Source organism: Plodia interpunctella, chromosome 3, assembly GCF_027563975.2.
Source record: "Plodia interpunctella isolate USDA-ARS_2022_Savannah chromosome 3, ilPloInte3.2, whole genome shotgun sequence".
Taxonomy (NCBI): Eukaryota; Metazoa; Arthropoda; class Insecta; order Lepidoptera; family Pyralidae; genus Plodia; species Plodia interpunctella.
Genome location: NC_071296.1, coordinates 9,386,665 through 9,412,240, shown reverse-complemented (window position 1 = coordinate 9,412,240; position 25,576 = coordinate 9,386,665). Strand labels below are relative to the sequence as shown.

Genomic DNA, 25,576 nt, shown 5'->3' with positions numbered 1-25,576 from the left:
ACAAGAACCACATCCGTATGTGTGTTATAACAAAATACCGAGAGAATGAATATGTAACTGTTCTATACCTATAATTATGACTTTTAGGTTAGACTTTTTTGTATATTATTTTGATCATTTTACAATTTAGGTTGAAGAAATTCTGGTAACTAACATAATTTATTTCAGCTTCAAATCAATAGAGGGATAATGCCTACCTACTTCTTTTCATCCCATCCATAGACATAAATATAACAACTTAAAATTTAATCGATATTTCAATCGAAAGCGTCATTTTTACTTCATGTCCCTTGCTTGTATCCCAATTTATTGGATGTCAGATCTCCTAATTATTCTGCGTTTGGATTGAAGTTGTCATTTGGTGTGAATTGGATGCTTTCAGATCCTTGTTTATAGTTTGTGTTGAGGTTGTTGGGTATTTCTGTATTACTTTTATTTTGTGCCGGAATTTAATGGTAAGGATTTAGTGCGTCTACCTACGCTGGTTTAAAATAAGCTTTTTGTGTGTTCATTACGATTGTTCCCTTGTATTCTGGCATGTCTTAGCGTAGTAAAATGTACGAGTACGCAGTTCGGATGTATTCAATGTTTTATGTAGTAATAAATCACTATGAAGAACGTATTTTCAATAAAAGTATATGAAACTACTTGTCCTTAGAGAAACTACTCGTAAATTACAACATAACTAACCTAGCTTGAAATTAATGGATGGTGCAAAATGAATGTAAGCATAATTTACCTCAGCAAAAGGATATTTGGGAAGCCTATGTCCGGTAATCGATTTTAAACCGTTAACAGTGAATATTTGCGACAAACGAACTATAATTGAACGTGTTTTCTTATAGTATTTCAGCGAAGCGGCATACAACCCGGAATCGAACCAGCGCGCGATCGAAATGCCGGCGCCGATCACAGAGCACGAGTCTCGGCTGTTCGACGCGTACCGGCGGCCCAGGCCTGCGCTGCCGGCCCCGCAGGCCGCGCGGCTCAGGGAGGACCCGGAGTACGCCTCTGTGGGGGCCCTAGCGCCACGGCTAGACGTGCCGAGACTTCAGCAGCATTATTTATTGCATGATAGGTATGTATTCTTACTCTTTTTCTGTCTCTTCTGTCTTTGAATATTATATAAGCAAGGATGTGTATGCCATATATTTATATACACATCCTTGCTTGTCCTGGCAGAAGGTGAAATCCTATGTTTTCATGAGTGGCTCCGACGCAAGAAGAAAAAAATGGGAAATCGTTTACATCAGAGAGATCTATACGTCCTTGTTTATTCATCAGCTTCAGCCATTTTATTACGCTTAATGCTGGGGCATTGTCATTCCACAAGGTGATGGGCCTACTCAACTCGCGGGTCCAATGCCGTTCTCTTCTTTATTGTCTGACAAAATATGTCTATAAATATCGATTAGCTTTCTATTATTTTCTCTGGTTTTTACAGTTACCCTATTGACTTATGATTCATTCTTGCTAAGAAAGTTTGCAGCCAAGTACTCGTATACTTATAATTTATTTTTCAATTCCAGCAGGCGAGAGTCAGACACCTCACTGCCATCATCGGCAACAGAAAGCAAAGACAGCCTCGGATCCTTCGACTCGAACTCCACCCTCACGGGTCGAGAACAAGACGACTCGATCATCCTCTCGCGAATACGAAAAAGTCTTGAGCAAAAAGAGGCTTTCCTCCGACGTCCAAGTCAACCTACCGGCTGGGTGACGCCGGACGCTCCCCCGCCGATAAAACAAAAGGAATTCTATGCTAGGCCTCAAAAACTACAGAAACCTGCATGGCCACCCCCTGCTGCATCACCTCCCCTCGCAGCTTCCCCACCCCCGCAAGAAAAAAGAGAAGATTGCTCAGGTAGCGTCGACAGCGGAACGTACAGTGGTTACGGCGAAGTTAATGGCGTGCATGTTGATAGAAGCAAGTTAAAACAGGATAAGAATCAGTTTGTGTCAACCCTATCGAAAATACAGGAGACTGCACCGAGCATACAGAGCAATAACGTTGGGACAGTTAGCAATAATGGATCCAGCGAATTGAAAGATGAGACCGCGTCAAGTAATCAGGATAGCAGGTAATTTATCATTGTTATTTGGTTTTACCTAGATTTCAACTTAAGTCAATGTAAAACATCAATATCAAAAATCTAAAATCAAAATCAAATCTAAAATCATCAAAACAAAACAACGATGTCATTCTGACGAGAAACAATTTTGAAATCACTAGAGACGATAGATATACTTTTGCATTTACAACATTAGTAAGTATGGAAATAGTTTATTTATTTTGTATTGCAGGTACCCAGTGGCGGAGCTGCAGCTGGTGACGGCGCGCACGCGGCAGCTGGAGGCGGCGCGCGGCGGCGGCGAGCGACGCGAGGTCGCGCGCAGTGAGCTGGCGCGGCTCTCCACCACGCGGCTCCAGCCCAGCGTCGCGCTGCGTCGCAAGGAGTTCGAGACCCGCGCCAGCAGGAGGGAGGCCCGTTCTTTGGATGTACAGCCTCAGCAAGGTTAGGGTCTGTCACTCCTCTGTTCGTGGTGTTTTAGGCTCTATGTGGCGCTGAGACAGGTGGTGTTTGAGACTAGAGCCGGCAGAAGGGCTGTCTTTTTGGACTCAGCAAGGTTAGGATTAGAAGTCGCTCTAAGCTCTAGCGGAGCGCGACGCTGTCCGCCAAAAGGACTTCGAGACACAACCCCAGCTAAATCAGGATCTATAATTCCACTAGGTTTGGACCCAATATGGCGCTGAGACAGGAAGAGTTCGTGACTAGAATTAGCAGGTCTGATAACTTTTTCTATCGACAGTTTGATCCCAATGTGGCGCTGAGAGGAAAATTATTCTTGTACAAGAATATCGATTTGAATTCAATGCTTTTATGTTTGACAGTATTGTCAGACCTCCACGTCATGTATTTTTAGTACTATTTCCTGTAGTCTGCTGAACCATTTCCTCTTCACATCAGATACATTTAACAGCTAAAGTATTGTAACTAAGATAAGTCAAGATGACTATGACCGGGAGATTAGTTCTACAATTTCACATTTTTAAAAGGGTATATTGACCTGTAAATATTGTATTCCAGAGCTGGAGCACATGGAAGCCCTGGGCGGCAGTCTGTCCGGGAACCAGCTGATGATCACCGGCAGCAAGCACCTCCATTGTCCGCCTCCAGATGGATACGTGCCCGGTACGTCACTTTAATAAATTTGCGAAGACTTAACTTCGAACAAAGTCACTTTTTTCTACCGCACCGCTCTAATCTGGCAAGATGACGTTCATTGAAAAGTAAGCTTTAAAACATCGTCTGTAGACATACTACCACGCAAAGAATTTTGATGCAGTTTTCACTGTTATTTATACAATTCATTAAAGAAGGTTATATATACATAAAAAATAGCCTATTTGTCAATGTTGAGCCCATGTTGAGGCCGGGTTACCTATAGTTTTTACAGTTTAATTACATTGCAATTTTCAACTTCCAGAAACAGAAAAGGTTCAAATGCGAACAAGGTCAAACAGTACCGGTAGTGAAGGATTACCCATTAGAAGACATCATGCCACAGGTAAACAAAATGTTTCCTATTCATACTGGCTTCAAAGACTCCATTACGAAAAGTTGTGAAGACAGATTGGCCATTAATTTAGTAGTACCAAGTCGTACCAAGTTCACCTCAGATCAGATCAGATCATAAAAAATGTAATATTTTTCACATTTTATCTCTCTCTCATACTTGCGTGTGCCCAGTTGCCTTCGGTGCTGTGTAGCCACGAAGCGCTACCGTAAAAAATAAACCTTAAAATTGTATTTAGCACTTTTTATAATGGAGTTTTCAAATTTCGCTTCACTTTTTAATTTATCAATAAAAATTAAGCTACAAACACATGATTGAATTTGCCATTTTCACTTAAGACCTATTTTTGCTGAACACAAACCATGTCACAGCCGGTTCAGGTCACCTACACATTGCATAGCTACAGCTAACTTTGTTGGTCAACGTTCACTACTCTTAAATCGTGTATGTCAGTGTTTATTGATGCTATTGAAACTGTTAATTTTATTAAACCCTAATACGTTTTCAAGTTAATACACAACATGTATCATTTATAATATCCAATTATTTCAAAACTGTATCAGTATTTTATTTAAAGAATATTATAAACAATTAGTTATACGGAATTAGTTGACCAATAAACCCACATTTTAGCACGCGACACCTAAAGGCACTGCAGCGTTTAAGTAAAATAAAATGTGATAACCTCATCGCATTTTACGAAATTAAATATATTTAAACGAGGTATATAGACAAATTGTAAATTTTACCCGCGCTGGTAAAGACACAGCTAGTAGCACGCCATCTAATAGCACTATTCGCCTCAAGATGGCAGTCACGCGAAGAAGCGAATGGGCCTGAACAGAGAACAAATGGAGGCGATGAATCGCGTCTCGCTGCCCGGGGCCATGAACGGGGGCCCGCAGAGGCCCACGCAGCTGAGTCTGGCGCCGCCGTCGGAGTCCACCTCGCCCTCGGCCTCCGCGGCCACCTCGCCCTCGCCAACACCAAGCACGCCCGCTGACTCAGGTCCCGGTCAATGCCCGAGTCCCGAAGCTTCGTTTCTTCGATTGCATGATACTTGATGGGAGTACTGGCTGGCTGTAATTTCGGGAAATATGTGCTCGGAGATTTTTTCCTTTTTTCATATATTGAATCACAGTATTGAATTAGTTCACAGTTTGTAATGTAGGAATCAAAGTTGTTAAGGAAAGACAAATTTAACTTCATTATGTTAAAAATAACGTTATTAATTTAATAACGAATGTTTGTTAACCTATGTTGTGTTTATCTAAGGATAAAATTAAAATTTAGTTTAAATAAGTTTTATTACATAAATATAAACACGCCAAGTACAACCATTGGGTAGGAACTAACTCTACTAAATTATATCATAAAACGATTATCACATCATCACAGACTTTCACAGCACTTAATGTAATACCTACCTACCTAATACCTCTACCTTGATTTTAGTAGTCCATGTAGCCAAGCGAACTAAATTTGGTAGGTCCCAGATTCTCACCCAATTTAGTCGGCTCGGCTGACTATATTAAAATATCGTTTTGTGATATGTGTATAGCCGTGAAGGAAGCGGCGATATGAACCTAACCTGTCTCTTCTACTAATAGAATGCAATGAGTGTGCTTTTCAATGTGCTAATAATGCCGAACTAACCGTCGTGATCATTCGATGTCTAATACCTACTCAAAACTGAAGTATGTTGTCTAAAATTTTAATTGTATTTTATTTTGTATAGGATTTGCCGATGACCTAGTGACTAGAAGACAGAAGAAAGATGCTCAACTTGGAGGTTAGTATTGCTTAAACATCCACTAATAGATATATATACCTAGACCATGTATGATTGAACGTATAATTCTAAAGCCAGATTATCATACATTATAAAAATTTAATAATATTATGAGAGTAAATTTCTTTTCTTCTAAGCAGAAGAAGAGCGTGCCATGAGAAGAGTGTCATATCTCAAAGCCACGTGGGGAGACCGCATGCACATGGACAGTGACATCGAGCCGGATGGTGACCACAGCTTGAGAAGGTATGTCTTGTCCAGTTAGATATAGTTAAGAAGACAATGGTATCTGCTTGAAAAATAGGACTATGTCAAAGTGAACGTGAATTGGTAAAATCTTGTAAAAAAAATATGGGACATTAGTACTGTAAGAGTCGCACTTTTTCACGTAGAAATCTGTGTGTCTTGTAGAAAATGGTACTTCGATGTCAAGGAGAAATTTTAAATCTGAACTCGCATAACTTTGACATTCACATAAGCAAATTATCAATGTCTTTGAATTGTGACTAAATATTAGAAATTATTGAGTAGATAAAACCCCTTCGTAGTTAACAGGTACTTAGTAGAACTACCCAATTTGTCTCATGTCCAATCACATAGTTTGTAGTAGATAGTCTTATCAAATTCTCTTGATGTTAGTACCTTTTAGTTATGTTAAGCTAACTTAACACTGGGGGTTACACATTGGTGGTATATTATACTAACGGGGTAACTAAAATTTGGGTTGTCAAATGAACAGTGCACATCGCAAGTGGCGCCCTCCCCGGTTCACCGACGACATTACAGCGTTGGTGCGAAAATTCGACCCGTACGCCGTCCTCCCGGCGCGGTACGTCGCATGACGTCGTATTGTACCGCTAGATGGCTCTTGATTCTGTGTGTGGTAGTTTACTGCGAAAAAAAAGATGGCGCTATTAGCAATTAAAAGTAACAATAATAAAAAGTATATTTTTACAAAAAGGCCTTTCACTGCGATTGTCGTGGTTGTTAAAAACAAATAAACACACTGAATTTTAATAATAATTCAAAATTCGACAGTTAACATTAAAGTCCTCCATTCATGACAAAGACACGTGAATCATACAAATAACTTTTTCATTTAAATAGATCCAAATCCAGAATAAATTTGGTTGCATGGTAGATATTTATAAATGTGTGCATGGGCATTGGTTAGTTTATGTAGAACCTTTCGTTTGACGTTGAGCATGATTGGTGTTTTTTATTGTTAGTTATTTGCAGGTTTAACCATACCATACTTCAGTTTGATAATCTTTCTTTATAATCTTTCAAATCTTTCATAACCACAGACTAAAATGTAATAGAGAGTTTTAAGGAAAAACAAATATTGGAAATATTATTAGTGATAATTATTTATTTTTTACCATAAGCATATCGCATACAGAGACTGAATAGTATAGAGCATTTACTGATAGTACGTTTCTGTGTTATTTAGTGCCGAGAAAAAAGGCGAGGGTACTTGCGAAGAAGTCGTGGAGCCAACTGAAGGAGACGTGCAAGGAAACGTGCAAATAAAGGCTGTGGTTACAAATGGAAAGGTTTGTTTTAATTGTTTCGCTTAACATATTTGTTGTTTGTATTTGAGCAGTCCATTGTATGTGTTATTAAAATAGAAGAGTACAAAAGCTTTCCATCTTCTTAGTATTTTCACGGGATATTTTTTAACAGTGGTACTACTGGTAGTACGTGGGCAATAGAAGCATATACATGCTCTCAGATTTTTTTTGGTGACAATCAAGCTGTTTTAGCTAATAAAAATCGAAATTAATGACTGGATCATAACATTTTTTTAAATAAAAATTTCGTTTTAATTCAAATAACATTCAGGTTCACTTCTGTCACCACCCAACCAAAGGCTGGTTAGAAGAAATAGCCTTTGCGATATCTGTTTTCTTGCTTATTTATATTTGAATATGAATAACTATCAATAACTTAATGTTTTTTTCTGTATATAGTACGATAAAAAGTTCATCTATATATGTAATTTTATCCCACAGCGTGCGAGCGATAGGTCGTGGAAGCAAGTATGGGCCGTGTTACATGGAACTAAGCTGTACCAGTACAGACACCATCCCAGTCAGGTAAGTTTTATATTAATATGAATATATACATGGGAAAAACGTGGGATATCTTGCACAATTTTAGTCGGCATTGCCGACTTATTTTGATATGACTTCTCTCTCAACTCGTTAGCAATTTAACTGTGTTTCTTAAACGTTGCCGGGGTAAGAAAATACGAAGATATTTTAACGTGTTGGTGTGTTGATGTAAAAATATTTTCCAACTGCTGTTTCATATCTCTCGCCTTAATTATTATTAGAAAATTCATGATAAAAACGTCATGTGTGTGTGTCTCTAACATGGAACTAAATAAAATATAACTAGTTGTTCGCCGCGACCTCGCTAGACCTCGCTAACACGATAAATTTTCGATGAGTTTTTAGAAAATTCTGAATATTTCAAAAACACGATTTTGTTGCCCCACGAGCTTGACAAATCTATTGACAGATCCTACATATCTTTTAAATTTTATCAAAATCAGACAATCGGTTCTAAAGTTATCACGTTACTTACATACATAAAAAAAATATTTTTTGCCCCAAGTTGTAGACCTCGCTTGCTCGCTTTGTTCGGTCAATAACATTAGTTTTAGAACATGGCTGACGAAGGAAATTTGCTATTAAAACAAAGCCTCCACTCCCTTATTATGAAGGAATTCGCAATAGCCATAATAGCCTACAAAACCGATTGACCCCAAACCATAAACCATATTTAATTTAGATAAATGCTTGCTTCGCGTTATGACCGAATTGGTTGGCGCGTCCTTCGCGTGCGGATGATCCGACCGTCTGTCTGTCGTCTTGGAGGCTATTCATGTGGTCTGGTCACATGAAGCAGGGCGTTAATAAAATTGAATCCCGAACTAGATTTTATTTAAAATTTTAACTAAAAAATAAATGGCACAGACATAATGCTAAAAGCTTTATCTACCAAAAATAATATAATAGAGAGGTATATTATGTGTTTAACTGGCGAGGAATAGAAGTGGTTGGAAACAAAGAGGGGAAGCTTTTACCCAACAGTGGGACCTGAAAGCTACATAAAAAAATATACACACAAATACCCACTTCATTCGCACGTTTCCTTTTGTTTCCTTTTGCTTTTGCTTTTATATTATATACTACACACGTATTTTTGTCAATTGTGTTATTTACTAAACCTTGTGTTATACTAGTTCTAATAGCTACATTATTGCGCAGGCTTATTTTTATTCTATAACATTTTTTAATTCCAAATCATATCGGAACTGAAGATTCAGGACACACTTATAGTGCTAGCTCAACAAATCGCTTCCTTTCGTCAGTTGCACCGCAACCTAACATCAAATATTTTGCGCCACATCATTTTGTAGTACATTTCCACGTGCCACGTAAACAAGTGTAGGCTTTTGTTTTAATATAAATTTGTTTACGGGTTTTCGCGGTAAATCGGTCACACCCTGGCGTGGGGTCTTGTCTTAAGCATGTGTATGTTGACGATATAATGACCATCGTTTTATTAAATGACCATCGTTTTATTAAAAACTTGTTACAAACTCGACACAGGCAATAATAGAAAAATTGAGTCGTTAACGTCACTATGCGTTAAGATCTTATCTCACAGCCCCTATACAAAACGTGTAAAATATTCAAGACATACCTTATCTTTAGGTAACCGTACCATTATACCATTTCGCGCACCTGGCGTTGCTTGCCCACAAACTGTGACCTCGACGAACTTTACGACTAAAAACATCTGTTTTATCTGTGGTTAAACGATGCGGTTAATTAAAGTTAGTCATATCGCCATATGCTCTCGTTAAGGGTTTCTTGACACCCATCAGATTAAGTGATTAATGATTCTCTGTTACATGCTTCGGTGTTAATAAATTAAGATTATGTAATTATTTTCAGGCTATAACTATTTTGAGTTGAAGTTAGTACATAGTTCCAGAAAGCTAGCTGATTAACTAATACCTATCGCTATATTATTCTTTTGAAATTTCCCATTTGATCACAAAACTCTCACGAGTTTTGTGGGGCTGTTCACGGGAGTTTTGTTTTTCTTTTATGTCTTATTTATATTCTGTCTAAATCTGAAATTAAATTCGTTAAAGGTGCACAAAAAAAATCATTCTTAATTTCAAATCAATTTTTTTCCGAAAAGTCATATGAGATGCCTTTAGACGACTTAAATAACTGACACCAGTGTTAGCAATACACAAAAATAGGATTGGGAACTGAGGCTGAGGGAAAAAGCTATAGTAAATAAGGAAAAAGCTATAGTTGTCTTTGTATTAAAATGAAACATTTCTAAAAACGTCATAAAATTTGGAATTCATGAATAACTTTTATCAACTTTGTAATCAGCGGGACGTCTGTGCGAAGGTTCGCGCTCGCGTCACAGGCTTGTTATAAACGCGAATGTGAAATATTTTCGTCCATTCGACCTTTTCGCGCGCGTAAATGTCGCGCTATATGAAATAGCACATCGTTCAACCGCTTTTAGTAGTTGGCCCTACTTGTATAGTTGTGATATCAAATTAGAACTAATACAGTATTGTGACGTCTGCTCAGGAAATATTAGGTTCTACGCATCAAGAAGAAAATTCCCAAGATAAAAAGGATCTTAGTGGTTAAAGGTCTGTTTGTACACGTGAACCTAATTACATCAAAATCCGCCCAGTATGATTTACATGATTGAGTATCATCATCACACATTTACATCCATTATTAGGATAAATTTGACATTATTTTAGTGAAAAATAACAAATTGACGTGAGGGTGAATATTAAATTTTTAAAATGTTACAAATTACTGATAACAGAACGAAGCCCCTTCAGAATTAATAAAAGATCAACTTTCTGCATGACGACATAACGTCTTTCTATTGGAGATAAACTCAAAAGCCGATTTTCATAAGGAAAACCTCATCGATATTGAAAAGACTGATCGATCAGTGAAAACACTGATGGATATTGTGATTCCCAAGGATAAGTGTATAATTTATTATGTATTTTTAACCCCCGACTCAAAAAGAGGGGTGTTATAAGTTTAACGTCTGTCTGTGTATCTTTGTATATGTCTGTGGCATCGTAGCTCCCAAACGAATGAACCGATTTTCGTTTAGTTTTTTTTTGTGTCATAGATAGTATTATCCGGATTGTTCTTAGCCATGTTTCATGAACATATATTCAACCGTTCAAAAGTTGTAGCGAAATGAATATTGGAAGTCGGGAGTTTTCAAGTTTATTTTTTAATTTGTCTAACAAATAAACTAGTTACCCGACCGCAAGTACTAAAATAAATCAGAATTCTTACCCGAATACAATACGCAATGCTCCCCGATTTAGCATAGACACTATAATAATAGAAATAACATTTCCCTCGAGCAGTCCCTTTAATCTTGTATTAGTAAATGGTATTTCTGCTTACCATAAACTAATGTAATATACCCCGATATCCGCCGTAAAGTGGCATGATATACGACCTTATTACACTGGAAATAAAGACTGCTTGACTCGAAACTTTCACGGAAGACATTTCGCGGGCAAAATGGATTTAGATGTTCTTCGAACGATATTTCTAGGACTTTATTAATGTTAAGGCAACATCAGATTGTTGAGGGTAACAACATGAGGAAGGTAAGTCTTTGATATTGTGATTGACAAACTGTCCTGTAAATACATTGACAGAAAACATTATAATAAAACAGTAGAAAAATAATCTGTATCTTTCGGTGATCTATCATTGAAAACTTGCCTAAACTTGCCTTCGGGCTTATGTTATTTTCTCTCTGATAATTTTGATTCCTTACCAAAAATGGTTCGGCTATGCGAACGAAGTCGCGAGCATCAGCTAGTTAAGAATAAGTACCTCACTGTATTACTTTCCACTAGTCTATTAGAGATCCTTCTACCGCTTCAATAAATTTTAAATTAAAAAGTGGAATAAACGCGCTTTTATATAATAACCAGCTGTTGATCAGCGACTTCGTCTGCGTAATATCATTTCTGAAAACTTTGAGGTCCCCGTGTCGTATTTAGTTTGTAATACTCTTTCAAAAAGTGAAAAGAATCTGTCTTTATATCAAGAATCTGTCTTTATATCAAGAATCGGTCTTTATATCAAGAATCTGTCCTTATATCAAGAATCTGTCTTTATATCAAGAATCTGTCTTTATATCAAGAATCTGTCTTTATATCAAGAATCTGTCTTTATATCAAGAATCTGTCTTTATATCAAGAATCTGTCTTTATATCAAGAATGTGTCTTTATATCAAGAATCTGTCTTTAAGTCAAACAATAACTACCGAATTATTTTCAAAATTTAATATACAACAATTGATTCGATATTATTTGTATTGTGCTTGGAAATTAGTGCATACAGTTTTAAAGCATGCAACTAGTGACCTTGAGAGATGAGTGAGAGAGAGAGAGTGATTTTGAGAACTCCCAAAGAGATTTCCAAACAAAACAAAATAAATCAGTGACATGTTGAATTTGGCTAACAAGTACCTACTGAAAAAGTTGTTCGCGGAAAAATTTGACTTCAACAATGTCTACAAGGAAAAGTCATAAAGTATTACGTGCAGTGTTCAAATGGTTGTTAAGTAGATAACGACTACAGGCAATTTTAGACCTTAATTTAAAATATTCTGGGTATCTCAGTCTATTTTCGCTTTACAGTTACTTCGTTTATGACTGATTTTGTTTCTACATTAGTACGTTACATTACTATGTAATACAGCATTATAACTAAAATATATAATTGTATATAATGACAGGATTAATATTTGAGGCAGCAACATGGAAAATAAATATATATCACATTTAAAAAATCTATATAACAAATTCGTTTCAAAATTTTCAAAATTTGAATTTAGAATTGTACCTATATCACATTATTTTATCAAAATAAAATCAAAGTAAAATATGTCTCATTATTATCGTAGCAACAACCGAAATACTAGTAGTTTGCTTAAATCGTAATAACTGTCTTTCCCTGCAGATTCAGTAATCATTGTAAATTTATTTGTGTTTAGACTGGCGCCGGCGCCCCGTCGGGTGCTCCTGTTTTTACAACTCAGAATAACACATTACCAACATTACTGTACTTACCATACCCGGCGTTCTAATTGGGCGATAAACGCGACAACACAACGCGACGCGTCATTGGCAAATACGAGTATATGGATCGTTGGATGGTCCCCACGCGCTCCGACTAAATATATTCGTTTGATTGTTTTTTCGAAATGAGAAATTCTCCAAATTCACACGCACACTTCAATATTAAGTTGCTTTATGACGGCACATTCATTTTGAAAGAGGGCACTATCTACGCATTCATTCTCTAGAGAGAATAGAATGAAATACTTAGTAGTAATATACTTTCAAAGGGTGACTATGGTGTCATACTTTAATAAGAGAATTTACTCATGGTCTTAGAATACGGGTGTAAATGTCTCCGTAATCATGCATCAAAGCACACGCAAAGTACATATTCTCCTCGATAAACAAATTATTCTTATTGTTTTAGCGTCGCGTCGCGTCGTGTAGCGTTCGGCCACTCACTTAGGACGGGTTAGACAGTATCGTCCAAATCTCATAATAAACCGATCGTAATGTTCTACAAATACATTTAGGTTATTGTTATGACTCTATTATTCTTCATTACACTTCGGAATTGCCTGCGATACAAGCATTGACAATGATATAATTTAACAACTTCAATTCTAAATCTAGCGGCAAATATAATGCAATTTATATTATTTAGATTAGTCAGCAGGTATGTAAGTTCTATGCCAGTGCAAGAATTAATGGTTATTTCGAATTTATGAAAATGTCTAAAGGTGCAAATTATTCATTTAAATTAAACTGTATGGACCTCAACACAACTATTTGTGACGTGAGGTCGATAGACAATGAAATACAAAAGGGCCATTATAATAAAACTAATACTATACCAGAGGCCGCGCCACGAAAGTCCCAACAACAACGTGACCGGTCTGTTATTGATAATCCTACATATTGCCAACATAGTTCGTGGCGCGACCTTTAAAATATGCCAGGAATGGAGTCTCCTATCGCTAAGGGGTTGATCTTCGTTTATTCAAGAAACAAATACAAATATTGATTTAGTTAATGCTATTGGTAGTTTGATAAAATATCTGGTTGGTTCGTTATCGAAACAGGCTGTAGATACACCCACAGGGAATGTAGAACTGGTATCCAGACGCTATACCTCGACCGATGAATATTCTCTTTAGGGCGTTTGTCAGAGCGTTTCGAACGTTGCGACCCTTTCATTACATTTTTTCAAATTTTAACAAAGACAAGAATTTGTTTTACTGCCTGACTTTAAAATCATTAATCTACGATAATAATATCATGTGGTTGCACAAAAAACATAAAATTACTTACATGTTTTAACTTTTCTGATGTGTGATTATAAGAGCTGAACTTTAAAATGTCTGTCAAAGGCACACAAGAAAATTTTTATTATTAAAAATATAGGTCACTCACGTGTAATTCATTTATCAATAGAGATGTCGACAACAGGCGAATTGTGGATTTGCATATCACTTTGTTAGCTGCGTCTCAATGCGAATCGACTAGATAGATAGAGAGAAATTATATGTAACCCACACTATTTTTTCCCAAGTTGATGAAATGCGGACGACACTAGCCCTAAAATGGTTTTGAGATTATTCCAGTACTTTGTATGCAATCGCGTACAATTTTAGTTTCGTGTGGGTTTCATGGGACACGTGTATATACAAATGTTACATATAAACTTCGAAGGGAATTGCATCGACTATTATTTGACAGTCTTCATCAATATCTTGGCAATTTTAAACACATGTGTCCCAGGAGCGATCTTGATTACGATTTGAAACAGTGTCTAAATAAACCTCATTTATAGAATCCATAGTAGCCTTCTAAATAATAAAATAACAATGTATGTAAAAAGGACGCTGAAATAATAAACATTTATGATACACACATAAAACTAATAAGTTATGATTTTTATAATTTTCCGTTGTGCATATTTTTATCATAATAATCCTATCTCGAATATTCGCGTGTACTTAGTTGCATTCAGGATGTGGCGCCGTGAAACGCTTCGTAACAAACTTTACAATTTTGAATATTTGGTTGTTATAAATCACACTATCGTCTAGATTTCTAAACACCTAGCGACGCCCCCTGAAACCCGGCGCCCGAGTTCACCGCACCACCTGCACTGAAAGTCGCCCCTGCGTGTCCTTTAATTGAAAAGCTCAATATATTCCTATGGCGATAAGTTACTCATATCCATTCCGTCTCCCAAGGCTATTCTCATGTCGGCGCTGTAATATATGAAAATTGTTATAGATGTCTTATTTATGAAGGCATTTTGGCAGACGCACAATTTTTATTACTAATGGCTTAACGATCATGAGAGTTAAATTTTTCGTTAAAAATAGACGGCATTGAACTTGGGAACGTAAATCAGTTTGCACCTCGGATATTACAGTGCTATGTTTACTACTGAGTGTTTATTTTCCACTAAATCAGGTCTAGATTACGATAAGTGATATGCTGATGTTTACGATTTTGGGGCTCGATTTTGTAGATAACAAATAATTTTAACTAGCTTATGCTCGCGACTTCGCCCGCTTAAATTTATGTCCTTCTCCAAGTTTCAAACTACATGTATGCAAATTTTCAAAAACATTTGTTTAATAAATAGAGCGTGAAGAGGTAACAAACAAATAAACAAATTTACTTTCGCATTCATAATATTAGTCAGGATTAGGATAACTTTCGAAACTGTATGAAAACGTTTAGGATTCCGATTTCCCCGTTACTTGGAATTGATGTATAGAAATTTTAAATTTAGCTATGTCCAAAATGCATACCTCAATGAAATAGAATGCAAAATATTTAAATGCACGTTAAAAAGTTAATTGATCTAAGTATAAAAGGTTAAATGTTTAAAAATCACACCGTTTTGTTTTTCTCAAAGATTTTTGCCCGCGGCTTTGCCCGCGTAATTTTTTTCGGGATGATCGTGGATCGTGGGGGACGATCATCCTTATCCATACTTCAAAATACATGTGTGCAAATTTCAACTTGATTGGTTGTGTACACAGAGCGTGGAGAAGTAACAAACAAGCAAAGAAACTTACATTCGCGTTATAATATTAGTTAGGGTTGTATATTTTACAGAAATAAAACTAACCCTAAGAAAAGCCCCATGTACCTTATATCTAACCATCACGCGATCTCGTATGATTGACTCGATTATCCGATCGATTGCAAACTCTATTATTCGCCCGAGTTGATCGCGACTAATCGCGAAGCACCCGATTGCGAGATAAAGTCGACTACTCATGAATTTATAATCGACTGTATAATTGAACGCCCAAGAAACTGTGAATAGGGTATGCACAATAAGTTAATAAGGTATGTCTGTCGAAGTAGAGACTTGATTTAATGAAAAAATAAAAATATGTTTTTATTATAATAACTAGTGTTGAAACAATGATGTGTGTGCATTATCAATGAAATATAATCAATGTTAAATTTATTTTTGAAATATATATAATACTTACATACTAAATCGAATTTTATGTATTTGCGTGTTGGAAAAATTTTACTATACGTTGGAAACATTCCTAATAATTTCACAGACAAATTATTATTAATTAAATGGATTTGTCTTATATGTCACACGTGTTTTGAAAATATCAATAAGATGAAAAAAATCTGGAATCGAGCGGGAATTGAACCCACGCCCCTGTCTATCCGGACCCGCACAGTGCTCTTAACCACTGTGCTATTGAGTTAAGATCACTATTTATTTTTTGCCAGTGTCTTCTCCATATTTGAAAGGATTCCAAGGATACACTGTTAGCGATCGAAATTGGAAACTTTCCAAACTGATTGTGAAAAGTAATTTTCTTGCCTAAAATGCAACAGCAGCGACGTCGTCACCAGGCCAGCTAAACTTGCCTGTCAACGTTTTAAGTTAATCTTGACCCTGATCTCTATGCAGTGGTAATAGGGATGAATTTGCAATGAATTTGGGTAGTTTGATCTGATGTTGGCTATACAGGAAACCCACAAGTCAGTTCGTACCTGCGTCAGCCGAGTTGCCCTATCTGATAACTATATAAGGCAAGGGAAGACGCGGGCGTCAGCCAATAAACAACCTGCAGGCAGATGACGGCAAGGATGATGCTGATAAGCCGTTGGGGGATATTGCATTGTTTTCTATGTATATATAAGTCGGTTAAACCAGGACATGTCTTTAAATCAAGTCTGAATTATTCATCTACAATCTCACTAGTTTGGAAAAGGCACAATTATATAGAAGAAATGTTTTTTTAAAATGATTGCAGTTTATTTTGAGTGTCAACTTGGCTAACCAAATGAGTTTCTTAAGTCATTTCTTTTCAATGAAATTGATTTTCTTGAAATGCTAGTAGCTAGTAGCTTTAAGAGAAATATCATAAGTATATAATTTGACTTTATTTTTAACGTTACCAGAACTAACTTCTTCTTCTTCTTAGCTAGCTACGATTACCAAAATAGGCATAGAGAATTGGACATGAGCTAAAGTTATTAGAAGAACTGCGCATTACATAGTTAAGAACAATCTAATGCGCAGTTCTTCTTTGTTGTACTGAAGTCCTTATTTATTATGCGTTAGTATAAAAACTCCTGATTATATACTTACTAACTGAGGAGATTCCCATTTGGTACGAAATCTTAGCTCATCTTGCCCCCCTCAACGCAATATGAATTGCAGCTATTGTAATGTCAAGATTTGTCAATCGTCTTGTGCGAAAAGCGTCGGAAGTGTCACATGTCCAACAGAACGTGAAGGCTCTCCACTTGTTCCGGGACTCCACTTCTCAAAGCTGGACAACCGTCTATTTATACCACGCGGGGCCTTGGGTTAACGATCATCGGCGTAAGTCGGCTAAATGAAAATAAATTTATCTGCACAAATAATTACAGTAGGCGTCATTCATTCTTGCATCCACGGGCTTTTTCCTCCATTGGCTATTCAGAACATGGATGGGAGGTGGTTGACCCGTTAGACGTTAGACGATATATCCCAATTTAGAAAAAAAGGTAGACAATAGTGATCAAGGGTCGGTGACCTTCACGTGATCGCTTCCAATATCGAGTGGTGTCTGTTCATATCTTGCGTCATGAACAGGGCTTTCACCTGTGTATCGCTGTGCGGCATTTCTCACGTCATCTGCAATACATACAATACTACATACTTTACATATTACGTATATATAGTACATAGTACGCTTGTTATATATTCTTGATGATTTCCAAATGTTGTATATATTAAATATAAATTTAGTATATAATGTATAATTCAGCAGGCAGCGCGCGTCAACGCGACCTAGCTTGTAGTTTTTCAATTTTATAATATTGAGCAGAGATCGAAAACCAGTTGGAAGTTGAAATATTCACGTCAGTGTTTGAATTCACACCTTGCCCTAAAAGTAACAAACATTGTTTTTTTCTTCTATTCATATTAATTTAATAGCATCAAGTAATTTGCATGTGTTTCGAAAATCATCCTTAGCGACACATTGTATTGTTAGTTTACGCTATTGTTTCATATCTGTATCCTCGTTATTTTACGTTCCTGAAAAACGGATATCAATATTCCCAAAATAATCGTACGTAAGCATTGTTGACGTGAATTGGCTCCATAAATCAAGATCAGAGAGAGTTACTCAATTACTGTCGTCGTGGAATTGCTTTATTTCGTGCCCGTGCGCACCTCTCTTTAAGTCGCCGCCACGCAGGTTCCGACTTCCTGACACGGCGTCCTAGGTGAAAGAAAATCGCTGTAAGGCAGCGCGACCAAAGGCGTAAATAACAATTTATGAATTAATGTATATTTTAATGTATGAATTTATTTACTAGTGGTCTGTGTTATTAACGTAGCTCTATGCGTAGTCTCTATGCGTAGTATAGTCTCGAGTGTATGCGTACACTGGTGTCAGATCTTATATTAAGGGGCCTAAAAAAATCGTGAATATTCAATGAGTATGCAAGATTGTTAATGACGTTTCTGTCACCTTAAGTAAGCATGCAAAAAGTATATGAAAACGTTAAGACATTTAAGGTTTACCACTGGATCGCAGTGGTGGTCCACATTTGGCGGTTAACCGTACTTATATTCACAGCGTCGCGTCGTACAGCGTTCAGTCGCTCAGCAAGGACACCAAGTCACACGGCAATTTTAAAAATAAACAATAATCACTTCCTACGCGTTAAGGCAGGTCGTTAACGGCCTCTGAGAGAATAATTTGAGGGCGGTGTTTTTCGATTTTGCGTAAGCCGTCTACGTGTGTGGCGATATGCCTTATCGGGATATTCTTCAATGAAAAAAAAAACTAGTAAAGTGCCAGTCGAACTTGCAAACCGAGGGTTCAGATTTATAGATTATTTTTGTGATGTAGCTAAGATTCATCGTCAACTGCCTTATCTTACTCCATCAACTGGAAAAGGCGCAAAGTATCTGTTCTTTTCACGATCCCCTATCTCTAATCGTACTCACATCCCCAACCTCACTGACGCAATCCATCTATTCACAACGAATTTACCTAATATTAGTCGTCGGCAAATGGTTCTATTTCCATTGGGAGTATGAACGACACGTGTCTTTTCTGAGAAAACAATACTCACAGACATCTACGTAGAACAAAAAATAAATTGATTGTATACAGATTCCGTCTTTCCTTTTGATTGAACCCTAAGACCAAACGGCTAGTGCCGCTTAATCGGCACTTTATCTGTCGATTGGCGGTGTTAATGTTAGCGCTGGCTTTATTATCTCGTTTGCGGTTGTCGAAATCGCGATGATTTTATTTTATTTTACAGGTTAATGGCAGCCCGTTAAAACAATGGGCTGAGGTGTTGCATGTGCATGTAGCCACTACAAGACAACATATTGCTTTTAAAACTCTTTTAACTTTACGGGCGTCGATTCTGTATTAAAATCGAGTTTCGACGTTTTTACGCTAAGCTCGAAATTAACAAAGCTTTAAGAAAGAAAAGTATAGAAAGAAAGTAAAGAGCATTTTGTTATCTGTAATAAAATTTTGCAAGTCGAATGTTACCTACTTTCGCTTGTCCTACGGAGCTGAAATTTTCCACATCACTTTAGTTTCCATGGTAATGCACTATTAAGATAAACACGAGGTGCACACAGGACGGCTCCAAACGCGAGAACTCCTCGACGTTTTACTGCTCGGACATGATTGTAGTCACGCGTGGAAACCAAATATATCTCTCTGAAGAAAATAGGAGCTTGCGGTACAAGAGACGTTTTTATAAAAAAAAATATAAACAGGATCGTATTACGTGTGAACAAGGACTACTGAAAAGTCACCGAGGCGCTATTTTGGCTTAATGTTAGCAGAAACGGCATCCAGTTGTATAGTGCAACTCTTAGGCAAGAGCGCAGTGTGCAATGCAATTGTTTGTCCAGTAGCGCTTGCATTTTTAGGAGTATGAAGAAACAAAATCCATTTACGGTGGTTGCTACATGAAGAACACTTTGTGGTCGTCAATTAATAAGTGGTTTAAACAGTTCTGCACCCAAAAATGGCTATTTGATAATATTCCAAGAGTAGCATTGAAAAGTAAATGAGATTCTCTTTTTTATATAGATTATCGTTATTTTGGGGTTGAATTCTTACGCAATCGAAAAAAGTTCACGTTTGTGGAAAATCGAATCTCGAATTTTTCCTTAATTCGCTCGAACGCATCGACGATCGAATTTCGTATAGTGAAATACTACAGCAATACATGTCTATACGCCTACTTTCCCGACAGTTAAAGCCTTGAAATTAACCCACTTGCGAAATAGCTAACATTATTCTGCATAATTAATTCGCTCATAATTTTGGACCGTTCGTTGTGTCTCGATTAAATTGGGTTGGTCTACATACTTTATAGGGAAACAAGTAACCTCAAATGCATGTAAATTATTTCAAATCCGAAGTACCTTACCTTTACTAATAGGTAGTGCCCGTCCTTGGGGTAGGCCAGATATAAATAAATAATAAATAAATAAATGTATTAGAACAAATCACACAGATTGAGCTAGCCCCAAACAAGTTTAGTTCGAGACTTGTGTTATACTATATACGGGATACTAACTCAACTATACTATATTTTATAACATATACATATATAGATAAACATCCAAGACCCGGGCCAATCAAAAAAAGATCATTTTCCATCATGACCCGACCGGGGATCGAACACGGAACCTCTCGGTTCAGAGGCAAGCACATTACCAATGCGCCACCGAGGTCGTCTTTGTATTCCTCTCCTACACGAATCTCTTGTTCGTAATCACCCTTCACATTCAGCCAGCTGCCTAAATATTTGAACTTAGTGACTCTTTCCACCTCTTTATTTCCTACAATTAATTTTCCAAAGACATGTCTCACGGCTTTCAAATATTATATTAAATATCTGGGTTCCAAAAAATACCTGGTTTCTGTAGATACGATCGATATGCAATGGTAACAGGAAAACAGAAATACCCAGGACGGTAGTGAGAAGGCATTTGACAAAGAATGATGGGAAAACAAATATAAATCTGTCTATGATCTTCTTGATCGAAATATACTGTTTTACAAAATTTTATGTCGGTCATATAAAACTAAATCACAAAATGTGAAGCTAAAAATAAAATTGCTAAAAACGTCCGCAGATTATGATGCATGCAACATCCTAAAATAAACTGGGCAAATTATGCAATCTTAAACCAACTTTGCCCAAACACACCGATGTTAATCATCACAAACAGCGAGTACATTGTTTCGGCCGTCAACTCCCAAATAAACGTCCCGAAATAGATGCGAATAATTACGCAACTATTTGGGCTGTAGCTAATCCTAGAGGGTTGCTAGGGATGCGCCGGAGTTTATATCGATACTTTGACAAATTCGTCACTGGAAATGAAAACTGTAATCGAATAGCTCTTTCTGACTAGACTAAAGGAATGGATCGATATCCATTCATAGAACATACCTCGACCCGAACATAACACCTAACTTTTTTAAAATAATTTCATACCTAACTCTAAAAATGCTTTACGAAAATTGTATTTGTAATTGTATATTAAATTGTATTGTAATTGTAAATACGTTGCAGTGTCCAGAAATAAAGATTATTGTAAATATATTATTAAATGCGAAAAATTCCATAAAATCAATCAAGCGATTTAGGCGTGAAAACGTCACAGATTTTTAATGTATTGAGCGTATTTCCAAAATATCGAATCGATATAAGTTAAGGACGTACATCTCTAGTTGAACATAACATAAAAATCTGGTGTCTGTGGCAATCTCCGGCAGAAATGGCGCGCAAATTTGACGCGGCGTCTGTGGCCTAAATCTATTGTGTAGTACGATGTGTAATATTACTTTTAACCAGCCTTGGGTCAGTCTGACCTATATAAATATTTCTAAGACTGTGATAATGATGCATATACCTACGTAGTGTTGCAGTAATAACTGTAAAAAGTTTTCATGGTTGTAAATATTACATTTAATTCTAAGAGGTATAAAAATCATAAATACAGTCAACGTCACATCAAGCTTTCCAAATTCGTTGCAAATACATCGCTATCACCGTCGCAGTTCACTTGCGTGCGTGTAAAAAACATAGTCTACAGCTATATGTACGTACGAGTAAAAATTTGCTAAGTAAACATATAGTCGTGTCAATAACGTAGCTACACCATCGGAATACCACAAATATTTGGCACGGGGTAACGCTAATAATGATTAGGACCAAAACAAAATTCCTCGGAACGCGGTTCATGAAAGCAGAAAATTAACAATTTCTCACTCACACATATATTTTTTTTTTATTTCAACTAGCTGTCGCCCGAAGCTCCTCACGCAGTAACTGTTGTATAATATCTGATACCAAAATCATAGTCTACGCCTAGAAAAGCCTAAAAAAAGAAAGGAATGACTATCGCATTGGGGACTATGTGCAAAGATCATGTACTCAACATGTACGGAGATGTCAATTAGACTTGAGGAATTGCAATTTGAGAGTAGAATATAAATCCATTCGAAAAATTACTTTGAACTTTCACTACTAAAACTAGATCTAATAAACTAAATAAGTATCTCCAGTGAAGTCATCAAAAATGGTGATAAAATATCACCATTAATATATCCTTTGCTAAAACGATATATATAAAAAAATTCAAAAAATGGGAATGCAACAATTTCGAGGAAATTCAGTGGTGAAAATTCTTGGAAATTTTATATTAAAAGATGATACTTTTCACGTAATAAATAACTATTTTACTTTTGTGAATGTCACCGGCAGCCGTCGCCCGAACAAAAAATAAGTACCGCCAATGCCCTCTTTATTTCTGTCCAGTCTAATTAGTTAGAACACACACACACATACGATTATATGTAAGTGAATATTTGAATTTTCTATGTCGATGATACTGTTATTTACGTCCGTCGCGTCGTCAGCGATAGAAGAACTATATGTTAATCGAGTAACATCTATTATCCGTTTTATTCATCGAGACCGTGCGTCTTACAAAAATCTAACTGTCTATAAAGGTATCAGGTTAATGAAATTCTAAAAATAATTTTGTCCGAATTTTAAAATCTCGAGTTTCGATTTACTTCGAGTCTCCCGAGCAAAGAACCGCAAAGGGGGCACATTCCTGCCACACTACTTCACCGACACACTCATTGCTTCCTCTGTTTTTTTAAATCCTTTCGGGAACACGACATATTTCTGTCGCCGACGATCTAATTATTTTTCCGAGTTCTCGTGTAACAGATCATTCGATTTCTTAGAGATTATCAATGTTATCTAAGATGACAAATTGTTTTTCTTTTTAATTTCGGACGAAGGGCAAATTCTTGTTTCGTTCCAGAAATTATTTCGGGTTACTGACCCAAAAATTTGTCAAGATCTTCGTATTAGTTCGTTTTCCAATTTGTATTTCAGACATTGGTGTTTTTATTTAAACTAGTATATTGTGTAATCGGACTTCTTTTCTCAAAAACTTCAGCTTCTTTCTAAATTTATCGTTTTACATCATATCTGTTACATCATACATTGACAAACATTTTTCACAATATCACGACAATATTTGTGACTTATAAAATAAATTAAGTAGTGAAATTGTCTACTTTTTGCACATCTCGAAATTTATAAAAGCGCTCAAAAAAAAACAATCAAAATTTTCCACGCATCAGTCTAAATGCAATCAAACCTAGCCTTATCACTCATGGTCAGACAGAAGGACCCCGTGGAGAGTAAATTTTCCATCCACTCCGACTGACCTACAATTGGGAGAATGGGGTTGTTTACAAAAACGTCAGCCGCGAGGGGTGACGAGACAAGCAATAGTTGGGGTCGGACCCGATCACTTAATCAAATCCAACTAATCACGCGCTCACGCCGCCAACACGTGACAGACATGAAACATGGTGAAAACATGAAAGATTATTCGTAAATCATGAAATAGTGGCCGTTGATAAGCTTTATGAATCTCTAGTTAATACAAAAAAATTGACATATGCCTACCAATTTATGATAAAATTTAATTTAAATAATTTGGCAATGATAGATAATCCAGAAATTATAATTATTGCAATATATAAGGTCCATTTACATATAATCCAAGAAAGTTTAATAAAACCCACCGCCAGCCGAAGCAGTGACCTTTAATAATATGCTTAAAACAATTTGTTACCGCTTTTGGAGGTCACAATTTTCTAAATGTCAGATGGAATTAACGCCACATTTGTTCAAAATGTTATCAGCAAGTGGAAGTCGTTATATAACTAGTTGTCCCCTTGATCACGTCCTCGTGAAATTGCAAATTATGAATGTTTACAAGTTCAATAATATTTTTTTTAAGGTTCCGTATCTCAAAAGGTAAATAGAAATCTGGAACGGGATCACTTTGTCCGTTTGTTTAACCAACACGTAAAGTATATTACATAACACAGAATAATATTAATTTACAAAATATAAAAAAATAAAAAATGTCATAACATCGTATCGTGCCATAAATCGTACCTAGCGCAAAGGTTTCACATATTGTATTTGGAAAAATAAAGAGTCTATGCTGTACCTCCATAGATAGTTATTTTATAATTGAATCCAGAAATAGTATAACAAATATAATAGCAAAGTACGCCATCAATGTCAAAGTTGACGGTGCAACTCACCCTTAAATTTACATCATCATTTGCTTTATTTACCTTATCAATATTTGGGGTCATAACACAATGTGTTCAATCAGATGCCGATGAATTTAGTACAAATCGTTCAACTAGCTATCCAAAATAGGATAAAAAGTTAAAAGGCTGAGTTGTTTATACACTAAAAAGCGGAAATCACCCGAATTGAATAATCCGGAGTCGAGAGCATCATACACTGTTATTAAGAACTCGGCTAAAATCGAATCTGCTCCCATATTGGAGTAGGGCGGCTAAAATTACCTCATACTTATGAAATGTAAACGAATTATGTTTTTCTTCGAATATACTTCCTGCTCTAACGTTTTCTTTGCAATGAATACCATCTACTTGTTGTTTGCTTTCGTTTCCGTCATATTTAGTCTTATTACATCTGAAATAAGAGTGGTAGTGTAGTGTCTTGCATTTCTTAATGTTTGAGTGTTATACGATGAGTCATTTTAGCTGCCCTACTGCGCTGATCGCCACTTATTAGCTGAAAATAAACACATTGTTATATAAAGGAAACCGCGACTATTCTTTTTGTTTACGAGTTAGTAATAGAACTGACCTATTTAGATGTTGGTCAATTGGTTAGTGTTAACGAGGTTTAGTTTTACGGAAAGATGCGTGTTCATAACCACATTATTTGTGGGACTTACTTTAGACTCTTTATTATTAGAACATGTGGTTAGTTTAGGTTATGAAACTAGTTCTGTGTTTCTCTGAACTTAGCGAGTTCCATGTTGCATTCACAGCTAAAACATCTGAAAGCCTATAGGGTACACAAAGCAAGGTATAGAGTAGTCCAAGAGTCCGGGAGCCACACAATGCTTAAGAACCTAGCTGTAAAGTAAATGTAAATTCACGTG

General features: G+C 36.5%; 1 protein-coding gene across 11 annotated transcripts in view; it reads left to right on the top strand.

Annotated features, from left to right (window-relative positions):
* The window catches only part of RhoGAP19D (Rho GTPase activating protein at 19D), a 345,466-nt gene that overhangs the window by 252,142 nt on the left and 67,748 nt on the right, over positions 1-25,576 (top strand). For 5 of the 11 annotated variants that reach the window (XM_053769448.1, XM_053769444.2, XM_053769443.2 and 2 more), the window contains 11 exons: positions 846-1,078; positions 1,530-2,081; positions 2,305-2,516; positions 3,090-3,194; positions 3,490-3,570; positions 4,387-4,587; positions 5,318-5,371; positions 5,509-5,617; positions 6,111-6,200; positions 6,825-6,927; positions 7,387-7,470. In XM_053769448.1, the coding sequence (XP_053625423.1) occupies positions 846-1,078; positions 1,530-2,081; positions 2,305-2,516; positions 3,090-3,194; positions 3,490-3,570; positions 4,387-4,587; positions 5,318-5,371; positions 5,509-5,617; positions 6,111-6,200; positions 6,825-6,927; positions 7,387-7,470 (1,824 nt within the window). The remainder of the gene's footprint in view (positions 1-845; positions 1,079-1,529; positions 2,082-2,304; positions 2,517-3,089; positions 3,195-3,489; positions 3,571-4,386; positions 4,588-5,317; positions 5,372-5,508; positions 5,618-6,110; positions 6,201-6,824; positions 6,928-7,386; positions 7,471-25,576) is intronic. The other 6 variants (XM_053769447.2, XM_053769446.2, XM_053769452.2 and 3 more) reach the window with 6 other exon arrangements.